The 14,925-nt window shown below is 30.2% G+C and overlaps 1 protein-coding gene across 1 annotated transcript; it reads left to right on the top strand.

Moving 5' to 3' along the window:
- The first annotated feature begins 1,051 nt into the window (after window positions 1–1,051).
- Window positions 1,052–12,394, top strand: LOC136969328 (cytochrome P450 2C28-like). The gene is made up of 15 exons (XM_067263457.1): window positions 1,052–1,324; window positions 1,385–1,521; window positions 1,595–1,695; window positions 1,761–2,062; window positions 2,155–2,270; window positions 3,659–3,914; window positions 4,002–4,189; window positions 5,623–5,793; window positions 9,520–9,645; window positions 9,707–9,822; window positions 9,881–10,182; window positions 10,265–10,380; window positions 10,473–10,728; window positions 10,797–10,984; window positions 12,067–12,394. Exons 1-15 carry the CDS (start codon window positions 1,110–1,112, stop codon window positions 12,261–12,263), a joined length of 2,787 nt encoding a protein of 928 aa, XP_067119558.1. The 5' UTR covers window positions 1,052–1,109; the 3' UTR covers window positions 12,264–12,394.
- The last annotated feature ends 2,531 nt before the right edge of the window (window positions 12,395–14,925 follow it).

The following is a 14,925-nucleotide window of genomic DNA, read 5'->3' on the forward strand; positions in this document are numbered from 1 at the left end:
GAAATATTTTCCTGCTGTGCTAATTAAAAAAACAACATTTCCCTTTAAATAAATGAACATCATTGTGAAATTAAAAGATTAATAAGAAAAAGGAGGCAATATTTTGAATTCAATTTAAAGCAATTTTTACTTTCCCGGCTATTATATATAACAGAGGGAAAGTATGGAGACAAGTCATAAAATAACCCACTGCAAGATTTTTATATTTTTGAACTTAAAAACGTTAAGAAATCAAAAAAGAAAAGGGTTTTTTTGTATGAATGGATGGTATGTGGGGAGGGGGACATTTTTGTTCGCCCCTTTTCAAGCTTAATAACTGCTGTGACTTTGCTGGGAAGTTTGTATGCACGTATGTCATATCTCGAAGTGGGGACAAACTTAATGAAGATTTTTAAGTCCTTCCCAATTATTAGCATTTAAATTTTTTTTTATAAAACTCATCTCTACCCTCAAGATTAAGCTTTTTGCCATTTTATGAAAATTAATAATAAAAAAATTTTTTTAAAATAATATCTCAAAACAGACGGCACCACACACAATTTAGATTATTTTGCCGGAAAACTTAAGCAACTCGTTGAGGGATTTTTTCATTCTGTATGTTTAATATAGACTACGCGACTATACCCCTGTATAGTCGCGTAGTCTACATCTACGGTAGACACTGGAACGAAGACACGAGCTATGAGCTGTCTAATCGGAAATTTTAGTCTCGTTGCTCTCTTTATTACAACAATGTATTGTAAAAGTCGGCAGGCGCTCGTTATAACCAATATTTAAATTTGTAAATAGGGAAAAAGAAAAAAATGAAGAGGATCGTTGGATCATCGAATTCTCTTAGATCGAATATATATGTTTAAAACATGAATTTAACTGATATAATTAGTTCTCAGGGAATGGAACTCCATTTACGTATGCATTATACATAAATGAAAATTTTTGCGGTTATCAAACTACATTTGATTTCTTAATGTATGCATTAAATTTTGTTTTTAACTATTATAATCTAATCTTACTAAATAAAATATCTAATAAATTAAACTTTGAGCACGATGATAACAACACAATAGAATACACCCACTATTAAATCGTTGTTATAATTCTGTTTAAGTATGGAAGTACCAAAAGAATGGACATTAAAGAATTCATTACATTCACTACTTATTGCAGTAATTCTTATCTATCTCATTCGTTGGCTATTAAGAAAAAATAAAAATTGTCCTCCCGGTCCTATTGGATTGCCAATTGTTGGATACTTACCGTTTTTAAGAAAAGATCCTCATGAAAAACTATGTAAACTACAGAAAATATACGGAGGAATATTCGGGTGAGTTCCTATAATTATTGTATGTTTGCCTTTTAATTAAACAGGTTTATTTTCTTTTAGTTTCTATTTAGGTAGTAAATATACGGTGGTTCTAAATGATTATCCTTCTGTGAAAGAAGGTTTAAATAATCCAAATCTTCTCTCTCGACCCCCAAATTTACCACTCGATGTTTTAAATGAATTTGATTCGACGAAAAGTAAGTTAATTAATAAACCGTGTGATTTTTCTGTTACTCGAATAATTTCTAAGCGGGTGAAATGTTTTTATAGCTGGATTCGGTGGTAAGTATTGGATAGAGCAACGTCGGTTTATGTTACACGTATTACGTGATCTCGGATTCGGTAAAAACAAAATGGAGGAATATATTACGGTAAGAGATATATAGTAAATGTGTATTTTATTTGTTAAGAAATTGCTAACTGTGTAAATATCCAGCAAGAAATATATCACTTTATCAACGATTTGAAATCTTTAAACGGCAAACCTTGTATAGTGAAAGAATTGACAACTCGGAGTGTATCCAATGTAATTTGTTCTCTGATATTTGGTAGAAGATTAGAATATAATTCACCAGAGAGGAAATTGCTTGATGAAGGCCTGAAGGACGTTTCGGAAATTTTAACTCAAACGTCAATCCAAGTGTATATACCATTGTTAAAACCCATCATGATGTCAACGGATTTCTTTAATTTCAAAAAAGGTTTCGAGGCAGCCAAGAAAATAAGTACTTTTGAAGAGTAAGACTTTTAAAAATTATATTTTAATTCTCTGATTATTAAACTTTAAAATGCCATTTTCTGATATTTTTCTGTTTTTTCTATTTTCGCAGAATAGAAATTGATAATCACGAAAGGACTTTGGATGTTAATAATATTCGAGATTACATCGATGGATACTTAGTCGAATTGAAGAAAAGAAAAGAAGATTCCAAGTCTTACTTTAACAGTAATATTTATTTTATTAATACGGTATAATATGAATAAAAACTGCATAATAAACGACTTCTCATAAGTATTATGAACTAAATTTTTGCACGTGTCGATAAAGAAATATTCCATTTAAATTTTACTCTTTTCTTTTCTTAATATGGGCAATGGAAATCAATAAGAATGTACCAATTATTTTATTTTTTGATAGTTTCGTCTGCAAACAGATAACTTTTTGTATCACATTTAGAGGTGTAATCGATATCGATATATCAGGGTGTCAGAATGTTCTCGATATATCGATACTCCAATCTTGTTTTTTGCTAGATATCCTTCACATCGTTTTGCCGTGGCAGACATATAACACGCGATGCTAAAAAATTAATCAACAGTAGATAGGGTGTTCTCTTCGCACGTGATTCGCCACCCATGGCCACGCGACGTACTATTGTTGTCATTTTTGGCCAACGTCAATTTGATAGGGTGCGCTGCCTTTCGAAACACATTTTCTTTTTCTTTTTAATACAACCAAGATCAGAAAAAAACACCTTCAACTCACACTATGATTGGCTAAAATTTCTCACGACTGAAGTGCATGGTCTACATTATGTGATTAGGCTGCAATTTTCAAAAATTGTAGACCTATAAATTCCCATTGGCATCCGTCTGTTCTTCCTTCATCTCGAGAACGGAGTTAGATAGATGAAAGACGAGACCAGATATGGAAACCTTAGGGGTAAAAGGTCCCGATTCGAAATTTTTCTCAAAAACAAAGAAAATATTTCTAGTTTTTCAATTAGGAATAAACGAAATACCAAACTGTTATCCTCAGATATAGTTTATTACGACAGTAAAGACTTTCGTAAGTTGTTTTAGCACTTATTTTTACATTAGATCAGTACAACAGGAAGGCTATTGAATTGCAGAAAACATTTTTCATTGTAATAAGATACACCTTAGAATAAGATTTTACGTTTTTGTTTATGAAAAAAGTACATTATCATTCGATTGTTGTAATTACTTTGAGAGAGTCCAGAACTGGTCGAGTGAATAAAAACCACTAAACATTGGAAGTTAGCTGCGGGTTCACACGAAGTTTTCTGGGTTTTCTTCCCGAATATAACACCTAAATATGGAGTCAGTTTTCTATAGAAAGTTCTCCTGACAGACACCACCTTGATAGATAGCTTTTGTTTTATATTACCTTATCCTAGCAATTCAATCTAATTGCTTTGAGGCTCATTTATATCAATTAATGACTAAATAAACTCCCTCTTTCTCAAATTAAGAGAATAGGAAATTATGAGTGGTTATTTTCAGACAAATCTTCAGACAAATCTTCATTGAGTAAATTATCATTTTTGAATAATAATGGATGGAGTACAATTTAAAATAATTTATTTCTAGGAAATATGATGAAGCAAACTTTACAATTCCTGTTGGGTGCTGGGAGTAGAACAGTACACGAAACATTAAATTGGGCCTTTCTTATTATGGCTAAATACCAAGACGTTCAAAAACGTGTACAACAGGAAATCGATGACGTAATCGGAAGAATTCGTCAACCAATGTGGGCCGATCACGTAAATCTTCCCTACACGCAAGCTGTAATTTACGAAATTCAACGATGGAGAACACTTCTACCACTTAATTTGCTGAGATAGTAAGTAATATTCTTCTCTATAATATTTTAATAAAAATTAAAGATTAAAATTAATCTTTAATACAACTAAAATTTAGGAAATTTTAGTTGTATAGAGGAAACAACAATACAAGGACTTACAATCCCTAAAGGGAGTATCGTGATTACTAATATATGGTCTGTACATAACGATAAAGATTACTGGAAGGATCCCGAAATATTTCGTCCAGAAAGATTTCTAGATGCAACAGGAAAGAAAGTGATTCGTCATGATTTATATATACCTTTTTCGTTAGGTATGTTTAATAGATTTACTCATTTTTATTAGTTGATTGAAGTAATTATTAATTAGCTTATTAATTAGCAAAATGAATATATTTTATTATACATAATTCTAGGTTCGAATCCGATCAAAACTTTGGTAATAGATTTCGTTTATTGTAATTACTTTAGGGATTAGCTATAATGATAACTGATTGATAACATTTTAATACTGTTGTTGTATTCACCACACTACAGTCGAATTTCATCAATTGCTATATATTTAATTTTAATGTTTATATTTCAGAAAGCAAGAGAATTTAATAGAAAAAAACTATTAGATAATTAAATTTACCTACCTGAAAGTTTAAGAGGTTATTTTAGAGTAGACTACTTAGATATGCATTAAAAAAGCATATACAGGCACTAGAAAAAATAGGATTTAACTTTGACTGAAGGATGTTTACAGGAAAAAACATAAAAAAATCACGTCATTGATTTATCAAATTTTCCTATAATAATTACCATGCGTTATTACATAAATACAACCTTTATAGATATTATTGAGAGTGAAAACAATGAACACAGGTTGTATCTATTTGAAGAGCTTATGAAGTTTTCTCATTCCTACTTTTAAATAAACACTACTTTTTGATAATTCAAATTTAAAACAAATATTGTGTATCAAGAAAAGTTATTTTTCCTGATAGAAAAATCATTTTTTTTTTTCCAACATCGTTCTTTTGTTATATTTTATTTTGATTTCGGCAGCATTTTGGAAAATACCAAATTGAGATGTTTTTAAGCAAAAAATTGCAAAGGTGTTTTGCTTTCCAACAGCTGAAATTTCAAAAATAGCTTTAATAAGTGTTAAACACGACTAAATCAGAGTTAACTGAAAATTACAGAAGTGTTAAAGTTTGTCCTGTACAGGGAAATCAACACAAATCGGATGGCTAACGCTCTAAAGATGACAAAAAGGTACAAATCACCCATTTTGATCAGCGATTATAATTGGCTGATTTTGCCAGAATTTCAAATACAGTCAAACCTCGGTTTTCGAACATAATTCGTTCCTAAAATTTGTTCTAAAACCGAAACAAAGTTTCCCATAAGAAACAATATAAAATGAATTAAACTGTTTTTAACCCCCAAAATAAAGCCTTTTTTTATACTTTTTTTAAACTGTATTTCATGCTAAAAATGCTTACAAGTGCAAGGTAATATTGATTGTAATATAATACTGCATTATATATAATATATTTTTGTTATTGAATTTGACTTGAGCGCCTTTAAACACGAATTCTTTGATGCCATTTATATTAAGTGAATATGAATTAACGCGATTTTTATTAATTTGATTAAAATTCAACTGGAATCTCTCAGTTGTAAAATATATATCTTAAATTTATAGTCTTACATTTTTGTCTATATATATATATTCCATTATATAATTATTGTTTTACAGGTAAAATGTCTTGTGTAGGAGAAAGTATGGCAAAAGAAGAAGTATTTCTCTTTTTTTCTAGTGTAATGCAACAATTTTCGATTAAATCGTTTGAAGAAAACGTTGACTTGAAAGGAATATTAGAACTCCCTTACGTATCAAAAAATCAAAAGTTATACTTTTTATCGAGATAGAAATAATACTGAATTAATAAGCAGAAATAAGAATTTCTTATTAACATTTAATAATTAAAATTAGGTAGGATTTTTAATTATGATTCTTAGTATTTCGGCTTTTCTGAAGATAAATTAGAGAAACAAATACTAGAGATGAAGCGGGGGAATATTATATTTCTGAATAATAATTACGTTCATTCATATGTACTGTATAAAACCTGTTTTCTTAAAATCAACATTAAAATAAAGAAAGCATTTTAAGAAAATTGTGTCTTGTCAATCACTTCTCTTAATCTGTAAATTTTCTTTTCGTAATTATTTTATAAAGAAAAAATTAATTAATTAACTTTTATATTCTTAAATTTTTAAATCTTTAATCACGTACAGTACATTACTTATATTAACGGGTATTGGTAAGGAATTTAATAACTATAATAACATGAAATCCGTCAATTCGTAATTATAAAAATTTAAAGAAATAAAATTTAAAATAAACTCGTTGCAATTTAATCATATTTTTAATTTATTCAATTTAAAATATACGCTCTCCATCTGAAATTAGTAGTGTCTTTCCCCTGTACATCATACTTTCCTGCTATGAATAAAGTCGTGCCGGTCATTTATCTAACTACTTTCAGGGGAAAATTTTTTGAATTGAAATAACGTGACTTCCGGTTGGCAGCAGAAGTTCGTAATTTCTAAATAATAATAATAATAATAATACTATTTAATATTGGAGTACCTTATATATCAAAATTTAATCGAAATAAACAAAATATGGCTAAAATATTTGTTCACTTCAAGTGTATTAGAAGAACACATTCTTTTATTAGTTAACTAATCAAATCTTATTATTTATCTCATAAAAATATTAGTGGAACCAGGATAAAAAAAGAAAAATTCAGCGAAAACATTAAATAATGGAAACTTTGTAAACAGATTCGACAATAGGATTCAACGTGTGAATACGGTTTACATTACACAGACTACAACTATAGCAAGTTACGGTTGAAGCCATGTCACTGTAATAATAAATAAAGAAAACAAGCATCGCCACAGAAAATCCAACAACGAGTTGCTTAACTTTCCCGGCAACATTTGGTGGCGCCATCTGTTATCATATTTTATTATAAAAAATTGTATATATATATAACTATTATAAAATGGCGAAAAGCTTAATTTTGAGGATAAGGGTGAGTTTCATAAAAAATTGCAAACGCTAATAACGAGTAAAATCGTCATTAAGTCCCACCCTACTGGAGATACACACCAACTCCTTTATCTCTCCACCCCCTCGACTGTTAATCACCAAAATTTAATAGCATCGATCTCTTTAATAAACAAACCTCCCTGCAAACTTTCAGAAATTTTCGACAAAAAGCACAGGAGTTATTAGGCTTCAAACAGGGTGAACAAAATCGTGCCCCCCACACACTAACATCTTTACATAGAAATAAAACCCCCGAATTTTTTTGCATTTGTCGACGTTTCAATGTCCCTTGAGCCTAAAAATGTAAACATCTGGAAGGTCATTTTTAAACCATACTTTACAAGCTTACATATTAATTCTTATCATAGAGCGATCTATGATAGAAATTAATATGTGAGCTTTTACTTGAAATATTCAAATTCAACGAAATGGTGACATAGATTTTAAATGAATTCATCAAATAGATTTGTCCACAATACTATTATAATGCATTTGAATATTGCAAGTAAATTTTAAGCTTCTGTATTTTAGCACCTCCAAAAATAAATCCCGCAATTTTATATTTTTCAGTTATTGTACTGTATATTATTTAACCTAATAATTGTATATTATTTAATCTAATAATTGCATATTATTAGATATATAACCTAATCTAATCTTATAATATACAGTTTCTTATCATATTATTAGATTGTGACCTTAAAACGACTTTGAAACCAATTTAATTTATCAATATAAGCAGTACTCCCATCTACATAGTTAAAAGGTTCGACTTAATAACACAGCGGTAACGCTACTATATGTAACTGAGAGGTAAGTAATAGAAAAATGATTTACCACCATATCAAATGCTAAAAGTGTCGTGCCCACCAGTGGCCAAGCTGTTTTAGTACCCTGAACACGAAGTTCGGTCGTGGGTTCACGCTTTGCTCGGACGGGTTGGCCACGTGGAGTTTTCCGGGTTTTCTCCACGTCTGTAACGCCTGAATAGGGGCCAGTTTCCCTTAAAAGACCTCCCGGAAGGCATCTCCCCTAGGCAAATCGCCCAAGTGTTGCGTGGCCATAGCTTAACAAAACAAAATAAGCTAAAAGTGTCAATCCTCTACTTTGAGACACATTTTCACGCGTTTTACCATGTTTGCTGAAGTCTACCTCAACAAGCCCGTGTCTATGTTGTTTATTTCGTCGTAAACTTTACGTGGAGTGGTTCGTGACCACGAACCTTCTGTTTAATTAAGGATAGACACACAGAAAGAAATGTGCTGGCGTCAAGTCTGGGGCTCATCAACATCTTCGTGAACGATAAAGCTGTTGCTAGCGTCAGACATGATGGTTTTTGGAAATAACATCTATTTCCAAAATCCCGTTAATGAGTGTCATTGGAGGTGTAGCAGATGGCACCATCAATAATTGCAAAATCTGGTAATTTGATAAACCTTAAGGAAAAATCGTCTTTTTCGCTGATTTTTTTAAAAAAATACACTACAAATGAGTGTATTACAATTTATTTTTCATTTCTTCTAATTTCGCCAGTTTAGAAAATGTTCATTGCATCCTACCTTTATCTAGTACAGTAGTTTATGTTACTACGTACAGTACATCCCCGAGACGTCGTAAATTGCAATCATGCGAAGATAAGCAGCTAAATTCATATACAATAATTATATTTATTTGATAACGTAAAGTAAAAAAATAAAAACTGTTTTCCTTTTTTATAAAATGTTAGATTTTTTAATGCCGTTTTATAATAATGTGCATTTTCCAATTTATTTGGCGTTAAAAATCGTAAAATAACATTAAAAACAATATTAATCAAACTGGTGAAAGTTCGACTCTTTTTTAAATAACACCGGTAAAAATCTGGCAACTTTAAAATCATATTTGGTGATTTTTCAATTATTCCACCTGGCATCCCCCTTTTCTTTTACATAACAAAACGGAAGAAGCAGGCTACATTAGACAAATATCTAAATAAATAAACACTGTATAAGCTTTTCTTTCAATAATCCATAATTATTTTACAATGTTTCGATAAATTAGGTTACAGTGGATTACACCAGATAAAAATTAAAAACTATTCCTGTAAATTTAGTATAATACACTATTTCATGACACATTTACAAATCGATTCGTAAGCTTTTATTTCTTTATATTAGTTATTTGTATTACTTAAAAGAAATTAAAACTTGGATAAAAATTTACAGGCTGCGACGTTGAATCACAATGGAAGCACTAACAGAATGGACACAGAAGAATATTCTGATACCCACTCTGGTTTTAGCAGTAACTGTTGCCTACATTACTCATTATATTTTATATCGATATCGGAAACGAAATTTTCCTCCTGGTCCTATAGGATTACCAATTGTCGGTTATTTACCATTCATTCGAAAAGATGCGCCAGAAAAGTTCAATCAGTTACGCGATAAATACGGTGGAATATTTAGGTATGACGAATGATCTTTCTTTTTAATATAGTAATGCTTAACCTGAATAATGAATAGGCTATTTTATTATATAGTGTTTATTTAGGTAGTCGATACACAATTGTTTTGACTAATTATTCTTCCATAAAAGAAGGTTTAAACAATTCGTTTATGCTTGCTCGTCCTCCTCAGATGTCATTTGATATACTTTTAAAAACAAAATTTAACAAAGGCAAGTTATATTTGAAAATGCTAAATGTCATATATATAGATATGTGAAAATATTTGAAAATGTTTATTAATTATAGCTGGATTTGGAGGAAAACGATGGTTGGAACATCGTCGATTTGTATTTCATACACTTCGAGAGCTTGGATTCGGAAGAAGAGGAATGGAAGAATTTATTACGGTAAAAAATCTATTTCAGTCCATTAATTTGATTAATATTTATAAAATTAAATTTTTAGGAAGAAATCTCTTTTGTCATCGAAAAATTTCAAACTCTAAAAGGAAAACCACTTCAAGCTGTTGATATACTAACTCCTAGTATATCAAATGTTATATGTTTTTTGTTATTTGGAAAAAGATTGGAGTATGATTCTCCCGAAAGAAAATTACTCGACGAGAGCCTAAACGTTGTTACAAAGTTTTTCGGTCAATCTTCTATTCAAATGTCCATTCCTTGGTTGAAACCGTTTATGTATTATTCGGGTATCTTCAATTATAACAAAACAATTGCCGCTGCATCCAACATAACCACATTTATAAAGTACGTTTTATTAATAATATAAAATTTTGCAACAATTAATTTATGCTCAATACACACTTAAGATATGATATACTTTTTTAAGGAAAGAAGTTAAAGAACACGAAAAGACTTTGGATATCAATTGTATTAGAGACTACATCGACGGCTATTTAATTGAATTGAAGAAAGAGAAGCATAACATCGATTCTTATTTTGATAGTAGGTGTTTTTTTATACTAAAGAGGTGTAGTTAATGCATACTGTATTATCACTGTTTATCCTAAAATCTTGACTGAAAATTTCTTGCTTAGTGGAAATGTTACTTCAAACTGTGCTAGGATTATTTGGTGCTGGAAGCGCAACTGTTCAAGAAAGCTTATCGTGGGCATTTCTCATTATGGCAAAATATCAAAATATTCAGAAACGTGTTCAACAAGAAATATATAATAAAATAGGAAGACATCGTCGGCCCACCTGGGGAGATCATCCTAAACTTCCTTTTACTCAAGCTGTCATTTGTGAAATGCAACGATGGAAAACTATTATTCCGTTGAATGTTCTTAGATGGTGAGTAATATATTTTCTTCTCTAGAAAAATCTCTGATTTTTCTTTCTAAAAATGATTAATTATATAGCTGTCAAGAAGACACAACACTAAAAGGTTACACCATACCAAAGGGAAGTATTGTTCTGGCAAATATCTGGTCTGCTCACAACGATAAAGCTTATTGGAAAGATCCGGAAGTGTTTCGTCCAGAAAGATTTTTAGACGAAACAGGAAGTAAACTTATTCGACACGATTATTATATCCCTTTTTCGTTGGGTATGTTATTATTGTTTGTATCATTATTTATATATTTTCGACGTTTTATAACTCGGAATAATTATAATAATTTTAACATTTCTTTTTACCTTATCATTCTCCCGAGTGAAGCTGGGAAATGATATATTACGTAAAGGTAATATATTTATAAAAATATATATGCGGAGTACTTATAATTTATTCTAAATACATTCTATAGCTTGAGAAGGATTCAAGTATTGCATCAGTATCTGACGATTGGTGTCGATGGAGGACGGGTGACATCATTTATTTTTCTTCATATTTAATCACAAAATTGTCTGAAAATAATTCTAGTGTATTTGTGAATGGTTTAAACTTTTGGCCTGATGACGTAATTAGAGAGGAAGAAATTTGCCTTTTTTTATCCTCCTCCTCATCACCACCAGTCATCACTAAACCTCGATTACTGATGAGTGGTGGTGATGGGGAGAAGGATCAAAAATAAGGGCAAACTTTTGTTGATATAATACTTTTAAACTACTGCTTATTATTAGTTCGAATAATTAACGAAGTTTTCTTGGTATATACCTCCGAAAATGCTAAATTTTAGTCTCAGTAAATAAGAAAAACGTCTGTATATACTTGAAGTCGTAGAAACATTTCGATTTTATTGAATCTCGAGAAGTATCAATAGAAAATGTGGCGCTTATAAAAGAGATAAATGTTAAGAATAAGCTATAAACGGTAGTTATGCCGCATTATTGGAATAACGCAAATTTACTTTTTAAATATAGCAAAAAGTAGATTCTAAAACCTTTATTAAAATTTAAATCCAGTAATTTCAATTTTCATTTTATATACTTGGCACATAATAATTAAAAAAAAAAAAAAAAATCAATTTTTTGGTTAATGTTACTTATGGTTCCAAAATGGCGGCTCGTCTCTGATTTTAGCAAATAATTAAATAAATTACCATAATTATTACCAACAAAATTATTAGAATAGGTTAGGTTAGGTTAGAACGTGCGTTCTCACTGTTTTCTTTCTTCTATTTGCTGGAATCAGAGACGAGCCGCCATTTTGGAACCATAGGTAACATTAACCCAATTTTTATTCGATAGGTAAAATGTCCTGTCCGGGAGAAACCTTGGCCAAAACAGAGCTGTTTTTGTATTTTACTACTATGTTGCAGAATTTTACGATCAAACCACCAGAAGGAGTAATTCTAGATATGGAAGGAACACTTGGAATTGCTTACGCATCAAAACCTCAAAAGTTGTGCTATTTGGAAAGAGAACACAACGAATTAACAACATAAATTCTAAATTACAGTATACCTAAATTCTAAAAACACACGTTTAATTCATTTTTCTTTTATAATTGATTCAAAATTAGATTTCATTAATCACTACGCGTAGTTATTCTAAAAGTGAACGACTCGTTAGATTTGTGCGATAGTTTCTAAACATTGGCGGCGGCAACCGAGAAATGTGAAATTTATAGGTCCAGCTTAACCAAAAAATGCTTAAACTACAAGGATGCGACGATTTTACCGTCAGCGTGGAAGTTTTTAATTAAAAAAGTCACAGGAAGGCGTTAACTAGGCAAAATGATTGCATAGGGAGTTATGGATTTTTTACAACGTATACATGTACCGTGGGCATATGTGATTGTATTTTATTTTATTTTGTTTTCTATGTTATTTAGATTATGTTTTGTTTTGCGTAGCTTAGCAACGCGCGTGAGTTCTATTTATTTCAATTTGAACTGCTGGTTCGATATAGTTTTCGAATGTTGTAACCTGAAGATGGCTCATGGAATGAGCTGAAAACGTTTGTTTATCATTAAATTCAAAGATTCTCAGCATTAAGGTGTTGTTTGTATTACAGTTTCTAAACAAAAATCAATAAATACTTCTTAATTTGATAATGTAGCTTTTTATTACCATCAGTTCTAAATTAATATTTTTTTTTTATCTTGCTAAATTTATCTTAAATATACATGATATGCTTCTTAAATCTAGAATATTTATTAAATGAATACATATTTTTACTTGATATGAAAAAGTATTAGGTGGAAAAGTATCAATGTTAGGCTAATAGAAGAATTATCAAGTCATACATAATATTGTGCATAAATAAATTTACGTAATTTATAACATTCAAATTAAACACAACTGAGGACACGTGCATTCAATTTTAATTATTACAAAATCAAATTAGCAGGAATAATGGAATGAAATATAATTCCCTAACACGAAATAATAATCCAGAACAACTTGCTGATACGAAATTTATCTACTCGATATCGAATCCGGGTCCTCCTGTTTACTGTAGACTGCTGCCATAAGAAAACGGGGTGTTATGGCAGCAGTCTACATATTTTCTGATTCGTATATATCCTTGAAATTCGTAGAAAAATAGACTTCAAATATGAACCTGCTCCTTTTCTCCGTCTGATTTCGAATATTAATTTTGTTTCCTTTAGGCTTTATACACTCACCACTTCCGAAGAAACCATTACAATTACAAATTATGAGGTTTTGTAGCACCATATTGTTAATCGAGTCTTATTATAAGACTTATTCATGTATCCAAATCCCGATGTGGTCAATGTTACCCTAGGTATACAAAATGGCGGCTCGTCTCTGACTCCAGCATACAGAAGCGAGGAAACAGTGGTGTATGCACGTTTTCTAAACCTAACCTATTCTAATAAATTACCATAATTATTAGCAACTAAATTATTAGAATAGGTTAGGTTTAGAAAACGTGCATATCCACTGTTTCCTGGCTTCTGTATGCTGGAGTGAGAGACGAGCCGCCATTTTGTATACCTAGGGTAACATTAACCCCCGATGTTAATGAAGATGAACGATCCTTGCAATTCAAATTCATATAGTTGGATACCACAGTTAAAAACAAACACTGAAATTATTAGTTTTACACGTATAATACACTTTATTAGGATGTTAAATCCAACAATATTTGGCCATTTTCATCGCAATTTTCCACACAATGTGAAGTTCTGATTAGAAGAAATGCAAGAGATTGTGTGACGTATTCGAAGACATACTGAAAAATCGATTTTAAAATATTTATGTCAAGTTTATATTTATAAACTTAAAAATGTGCTTTATTGGAGCTGGCAGCTTATATCAAAGTGATACATCACTAACATACTTGAGGTAAGTTAGTGATGTTTACATTATTAATGAACTTCAATAAAGCAAATTTTTGAATTTTGTAGCTGAAATTTCATTTATTATGTATACAAAACGATAAATTTGAATTTACTTACACTTAAGATTGACTGCTTACAGAAGAAAAAGAAATTTTTACTTTTAAATCCAATGTTTCTTTTCACAATATATAATAATATTAAAGGCTGAAAAACAGGAGAAAATCTTCATAAATATTTAAATACATAATTTTAAAAAAAAGTTATAATTAATAATAATACATTCATATTGTACTGATCGTTCTGAAAATAAATGTCCATGATACAGAAATGAAATTCTTGAATCTAAGAAAAATAGAAAAAACAATTATTATAATTGTTTAACAGATTTAAGTTAATACAAACATTATTTTACTGCTAAAACATTTATGACTCAAGAAGTAAAATAATAATATACAATCGTTATTGCTTAACAATTCTTTTTAAAAAAATTTATAAAATAATATTTCAAAAACTGATAAGAAAAATGCAACATACCTTTGATGGAATTCTTGTAATGTATAAAGCATATATCACTGTTACAATTGCAAACCAGGAGACAAAAAGTATTGTAAGAAACAGCTCGAAAGTTAAAGAATGAGTAACTAACACATAGAGAAAGATAATGCATGCCCCGGATATATAACAGTTACAGATATCACGTGTACATTTTGGAAAATTTTATCTATTTCATGTAGAAAAATGAAAACGCGCGTAACTTCATTCAGTACAGTTGCGCTTTCTATCAGAACATGCCTTTT

Source organism: Centruroides vittatus, unplaced genomic scaffold, assembly GCF_030686945.1.
Source record: "Centruroides vittatus isolate TY-2023 unplaced genomic scaffold, ASM3068694v2 contig_1776, whole genome shotgun sequence".
NCBI classification, from domain to species: domain Eukaryota; kingdom Metazoa; phylum Arthropoda; class Arachnida; order Scorpiones; family Buthidae; genus Centruroides; species Centruroides vittatus.

Coding starts and splice junctions, on each gene's coding strand:
- LOC136969328 (XM_067263457.1), top strand. CDS start 1,110: ATGGAAGTACCAAAAGAATGGACATTAAAGAATTCATTACATTCACTA. Junction 4,190..5,622: donor ATATATACCTTTTTCGTTAG/GTATGTTTAATA, acceptor ATTGTTTTACAG/GTAAAATGTCTTGTGTAGGA. Junction 9,823..9,880: donor GAATGGAAGAATTTATTACG/GTAAAAAATCTA, acceptor TTAAATTTTTAG/GAAGAAATCTCTTTTGTCAT.